Source organism: Procambarus clarkii, chromosome 21, assembly GCF_040958095.1.
Source record: "Procambarus clarkii isolate CNS0578487 chromosome 21, FALCON_Pclarkii_2.0, whole genome shotgun sequence".
NCBI lineage: Eukaryota > Metazoa > Arthropoda > Malacostraca > Decapoda > Cambaridae > Procambarus > Procambarus clarkii.
Genome location: NC_091170.1, coordinates 10651465 through 10657432, shown reverse-complemented (window position 1 = coordinate 10657432; position 5968 = coordinate 10651465). Strand labels below are relative to the sequence as shown.

General features: G+C 45.4%; 1 protein-coding gene across 1 annotated transcript; it reads right to left on the bottom strand.

Moving 5' to 3' along the window:
• Positions 1-248: 248 nt before the first annotated feature.
• Positions 249-4933, bottom strand: LOC138367044 (putative uncharacterized protein DDB_G0271982). Its single transcript, XM_069328438.1, has 2 exons — positions 4550-4933; positions 249-311 (listed from the first exon to the last, which is right to left on the bottom strand). The coding sequence occupies exons 1-2, from the start codon at positions 4931-4933 to the stop codon at positions 249-251; spliced, it is 447 nt and encodes a 148-aa protein (XP_069184539.1).
• Between the last annotated feature and the right edge of the window lie 1035 nt (positions 4934-5968).

The window sequence follows — 5968 nt, the reverse complement described above, 5'->3', positions numbered from 1 at the left end:
GTTGAGTGTTGAATTGGGCTTGCTGCAGGAAGTGTAGGGTGTTGTGGTCCGTGTTGATTGTGGTAGACCGAGCACTTTTCAGGTATTGTTTGAAGTGCTGCAAGTTCAGGACGATGAGTAGCTCCCTGTCGATTGTGCTGTAGTTCCTTGTAGCTGTGATCGCTAACAGGTATATTCTCCTCGCCTCGTTGTTGCATTAGGTCACCCCCGATGCCAGTACTACTGGCGTCGACATGTTGGATGAAAGGCTATTTAATATCTGGCGAGGCAAGAGTAGGGTTAGAATATGGCAAAGGAGCACTATTATGGTCCTGAAAATGGTTATGAAGATCAGGGAGGATTTCCGAATTGGAAAGCGCTGACTCAGTGTCAGTGCTTTCGGGAGGAGAAGCAGGGAAGGTCTCACTGTGGATGTATGGACCTATAAAGGAAGAATATGCTACTTACACAGTGGGAGGAGTACCGTTATATAGCTTCAGGAGGTTGACGTGGCACAACTGGGTCTTCCGCCGCCTATCTGGAGTCTCTAGTACGTAGTTGTGGTTGTTTCTGCACTCCTTGATGCGGTAGGGTCCTGAAAACCTGTTTTGCAAGGGAGAACCTGGGATAAGGAAATAGGCCAACACGAAGTCTCCCGGTTTAAATTTCCTTACTTTGCTGTTCTGGTCGTAATGAGTCTTCATCCTCTCCTGTGCTTTCAATAGATTATCCTTAGCAAAGTTATGCACCCTCTCTAGAATGTGTTGTAGGTTTTGAAGAAACTGGGGCACATTCTGATGCTCACTGAAGGTGGCATCACGTAGAGAGTCTTTAAAAGCTTTTAGAGGAGTACGGCACTTACGTCCGTAGAGCATCTCATAAGGAGATACTCCTAAAGACTCATTGGGAAGACTTCTAAATATACACATAATGATATCAAGTTGTTTATCCCAATCCTTAGAGGTTTCATTGCAAAACTTCTTCAGGAGTGCTTTAATAGTCTGATGACTACGCTCAAGAGAACCCAGTGAAGCAGGATGATAGGGGCTGGACAATACCTGTGTGATGTTGAACTCTTTCAGTGTCCTCTTGAAGAGATCACTAGTGAAGTTGGTGCCACAGTCACTCTGAACCTCCCTTGGAAATCCATACTGGGTGAAGATCTTCAATAAGTGTTTCACCAGAGTAGCAGCCGTAATGTATTTTACTGGAACTGCTATGGGGAATCTGGTGGTAGGACACAGGATGGTTAGTATATAGGCGTTGCCAGAACTGGTCCGAGGTAAAGGACCAACACAGTCTATAATAAGTCTGTGGAAAGGTTCCGCAGGCACCTGGATGGGTGTCAGTGGTGCTCTGGGGATAGAGATGTTCGGTTTACCTGCCATCTGACATGTATGACAATGTTTGACGTACTGTTTGACGCTGTTAACCATACCTGGCCAGTAGTAGTCTTGACGGATTCCGTGGTAGGTCTTGTTAAAACCGTAGTGCGAAAGTGCTCTGTGGGCCAGGTGTAGAATAGTGGGCCGCAGGCTGGCAGGAATCACTAGTTGTTCGACGTTGGCCCAATCGTCCTCCTCCTTCAGTTTACTGGGTCTGTATCTGCGGTAGAGCAACTCTTTCTCTAGAAAGAACCCAGGAATACTGTCGGGCTGAGTCTCAGCCTGGAAGAATAATGGTGTCAAGGTAAGATCTTCCCTCTGTAACTTACGGAACTCCAACGTGGTCAGATTCGGGGGTAGTTTCTGAGGGTCTTGAGGGACAGCGGTAGCAGTAGAGTCAGCTGGCTGTGGTCGTGCAGCTTGTGCACGGGTGGTCACTAAAACCGGAGGAGAAACTTCATCACTCTCTTGAACCTTTGCTGGAACATACTCAAAGATGGGATTATCCATTACAGAGGTACACACCTGGGGTTTGTGCATGACGATCAGGTTGGTCGGTTGCAGGTCTTCTGCTAAGTCGTTGCCCAGGAGAAGTTGCACTCCAGGCATAGGAAAAGGCTTTTCCCTGATGGCGACTTGGACTTCACAGGTCACGAAGGGACAATCCAGGTGGACTCTGGCGAGTAGATAATGAGTGGTAGCAGTGAGGTCAGTGATGAAGACGGTTTTCCCGGTGTAGGCGATATTGGGCACAGCTGATTTCAAAAGGATTGATTGAAGAGCCGCTCTGTCCCTCAAGATCTTCAGTTTGAAACGTCCCTCCGGATCTGAACCGTTGGTAGAGACAATTCCAGGATACAGGTGTTTACTGAAGAGAGAAAGATCATTAACATGAACACCAACATTCTTCACAGGCTTACCGGACTTAGGAGGAGTCTGTTTGGGTTTAGTGGATTCAGTATTACCTTTGTATTGAGACTTACCACATTTATCTATGGTATGTCCAAAGAGTCTACAATACTTACAGTACAATTGCGAGCCAGCTTGATCGGTACTCACTTTCTCGTAACTGTACCAAGACTTCTTACTGGAAGATGGTTCTGGTGTCAGCCGGTGGATGAGGCTGTAAGTGTCAGCCGACTTAGCACACTTTAGGTAGTCGGTCTCTTCTTTATCTGCTAAATATAAACGGACAGGAGGAGGCACACGCCTCAAGAATTCTTCAACTAGCATGAGGTTGACGAGTTCTGCAAAGGTAGAGACATGTGCTGCTTCCAGCCATTTCATAAAATATCTCCTTTTGGTATTAGCAAATTCTAGAAAGGTGGTGGTACTTGCCTTTAGGTGGTCACGGAATTTTCTTCGGTAGCTTTCGGTGGAGAGAAGGTAGGCGTCCAACACTGCTTGCTTCAGGGTCTGGTAGTCATTCTCAGACGCCAAAGTACAGAGTGTGACGGCAGCTCTACCTGTGAGATGTACTCTGAGAAGGGTAGCCCATTGGTCTGCAGGCCAGCTAAGTTGATTAGCAAGGGTCTCAGGTGGTAAAAAATACGTCGACCTCTGTCTCTACGAATGGTGGCATTAACTTACTTGCATGGGAGATATTGAAACTTACTGGATGACTGGCGGTAGCTTGCTGGCGTTGAGTGAGGTGTGTAGTTTCCAACGCGAGTTCTTGTTGACGACATTCCATAGCCAGAGCTGCTTGTTGTTTGTCATGCTCGCGTTGCATCTCCAGGTGGCGTTGTTTTGCTTCCAGTTGTACTCGCTCACGTTCACGGAGTATTGCAATCTCACGTTCTTGTTCTTCTTTCCTGATTGCAGCTTCCTCTTTCCTCAAGGCAGCTTCTCGTTCTTTTATTTGTAGGGCTTCTTTTTGTTGTTCGAGGACTTCCCTTTGCTGCTCTCTCTCGATCTTGGCAAGTTCTAGTTTGAGTTTCATAGCTGCCAAATCAGGTTTATCTGCAATAGAGTAAGTTTCGTGAGTTTCAGAGTCAATTTTACCTTCCTCTAAGAGATAATCCAGTAACAGGTTATGCAGTTCATTTTTGTTGGCTCCATGGGGAACATCTAGTTGATACTCATGTGCAAGAGTTTGTAATTCAGTCCTCTTTGCATGACTTAAGTTCCCTATTTCACCTGCTGGATCTGCACGGAAAGCTTGGAGACGAAACATGGTGAAATTAGCAAATAAATGTACAACGAATATTCTGTTGTGATATGGTGAATGTCAGAAACAGGACAACGTGGCAACTGGATACGGAGTGGTAGCAGTGAGGTCAGTGATAAGAAGGGTTCCCCAGTGTAGGTGACGTTAGGCACAGCCGATTTCAATATTATTGATTGAAGACCCGCTGTGTCCCTCAAGATCTTCTATTTGAAACGTCTCTCCGAATCTGTACTGCTGGCAGAGACAGTTCCAGGATACAGGTGTTTGCTGAAGAGAGAAAGATCATTAACTGGAACACCAACATTCATAACAGGCTTACCGGACTTAGGAGGAGTCGGTTTGGGTTTAGCAGTTTCATTGCCTTTGTATTGAGCCTTCCCACATCTATCTATGGTATGTCCATAGTGTTTGCAATACTTACAATACAATTGAGAGCGCGCTTGATCGGCACTCACTTTATCATAACTATACAAAGACTTCTTACTGGAAGGTGGATCTGGGGTTGCCCGATGGATGAGGCTGTAGGTGTCAGCCGACTTCGCACATCTGATGTAGTCGGTTTCTTTTTTGTCTGCTAAATATAAACGGATGGAAGGGGGGAACACGTCTAAAGAATTCTTCAACTAGCATGAGGTTGACGAGTTCTGAAAATGTAGAGACATGTGCTGTTTCCAGCCATTTCATGAAATATCTTTTCCTTGTATTGGCAAATTCTAAAAAAGGTGGTGGTACATGCCTTTAGATGATCACGGAATTTTCATCTGTAGCTTTCGGTGGAGAGAAGGTAGGCGTCCAAAACTGCTTGCTTCAGGGTTTGGTAGTCATTCTCAGACGCTAAGGTACTGAGAGTAACCGCAGCCCTACCTGTGAGATGCACTCTGAGAAGGGTAGACCATTGGTCAGCAGGCCAGCTAAGTTTTTTAGCTAGGGTCTCAAAAGTGGTGAAAAATACATCGATCACTGTCTCAACGAATGGTGGCATTAACTTACTTGCATGGGAGACATTGAAACTTACGGGCAGACTAGCTGTAGCTTGTTGGCGCTGAGTGTGGTGTGTAGTTTCGACCGCGAGTTCTTGTCGACGATATTCGAGAGCACTATCAGCTTGCCGTTTACTGTACTCCCGTTGTATCTCCAGGTCACGTTTTCTTGCTTCAAGCTGCTCCCTCTCCCTTTCACGGAGAAAGGCATCCTCTTGTTCCCTTTCTTCTTTCCTGAGGGCAGCCTCTCGTTCCCTTTCTTCTTTCCTGAAGGCAGCCTCTCGTTCCCTTCCTTCTTTCCTGAGGGTAGCTTCACGTTCCAGTTCTTCTTTCCTGAGGACAGCCTCTTCCTTCTTTATCTGGAGAGCTTCTTTTTGTTGTTCCCGCTCGATCTTTGCAAGTTCGAGCTTTAGCTTCATAGTTGCCAGAGCATGTGGTCGAATTGCAGAAGATAGGGTGCTTTGACCCGAAGACAAACGAAAGTACCAGGGTACCAAAATGATGATCTGCCGGAATGTGAGAAATATCCTAGGGACAAAAGGTGGAATACACGAGTAATAACACTGAGGGAGGGATGACCAATTAAGAGAATGACTGAGGCCTCCAGTCACCACGTAATCCAAAGTTATCCAACACTCACAATATGCTACTCTCGGAATGCACAAAATACACAGCACCATATAAATATTAAAAGTAATGAAAATATTGAAAATCAACTGTATCAAAGCCAAGTACACTTACCACAAATTAATGTTCTGGTACTAGTACCTGAGTGAAGCTCCTTGGGCAGGCCCCCATAAAAAATGTGACGGGAAAGTGTAGAAGTGTAGGTGTTCGGCAGTCCTCCTAATGGCTGGTGTCAATGCCTATCACATTTTAGAAAAAAAAGATCGACTGCTTGGCTGTTGTCTGTGGTAAAGTAAAGGAAGACACGCAACACACATAGTATGAACAATGAAACTTTAATTAACTTTAAAAATTATGAACAAAGAGAATCCCTTGGCTATGTACAGTGCAAACAAACAAGTCAAAAAATATAACATAAAAATTAAGAACAAAGGTGACGTTATTCTACACATAAAATAAAGGCAAAAAAATGGATAAACAGGTGCTGAGAATATAGCGCTAGCTGAGAACCTCCACCAATAAACAGAGCGTATATCAGTTGGTTGTTCACAGCTTGAGAGCACAAGGATATTCTGACTTCATTGGCTGGTTCAAGCCCAGACATCGACTTGGTAGAGGGCGCAGAGGTGCAGGTATGCAGTCGGCGGGTCACCAATCAGAAGCAGGCAGGCTGGAATGTTAGTTTGCTGGTTGATGACGGTGGCGAGCCGGCATGGAGAGAGTGAGGAGTTGGGGGAGTTTAGGGTATGTTTGCCTTCTGGTCAAAACGTTTTGTGCTACTGGTAGACGTATCTTGAAGGTAGCATCTTAGTGTTGTATATATATAA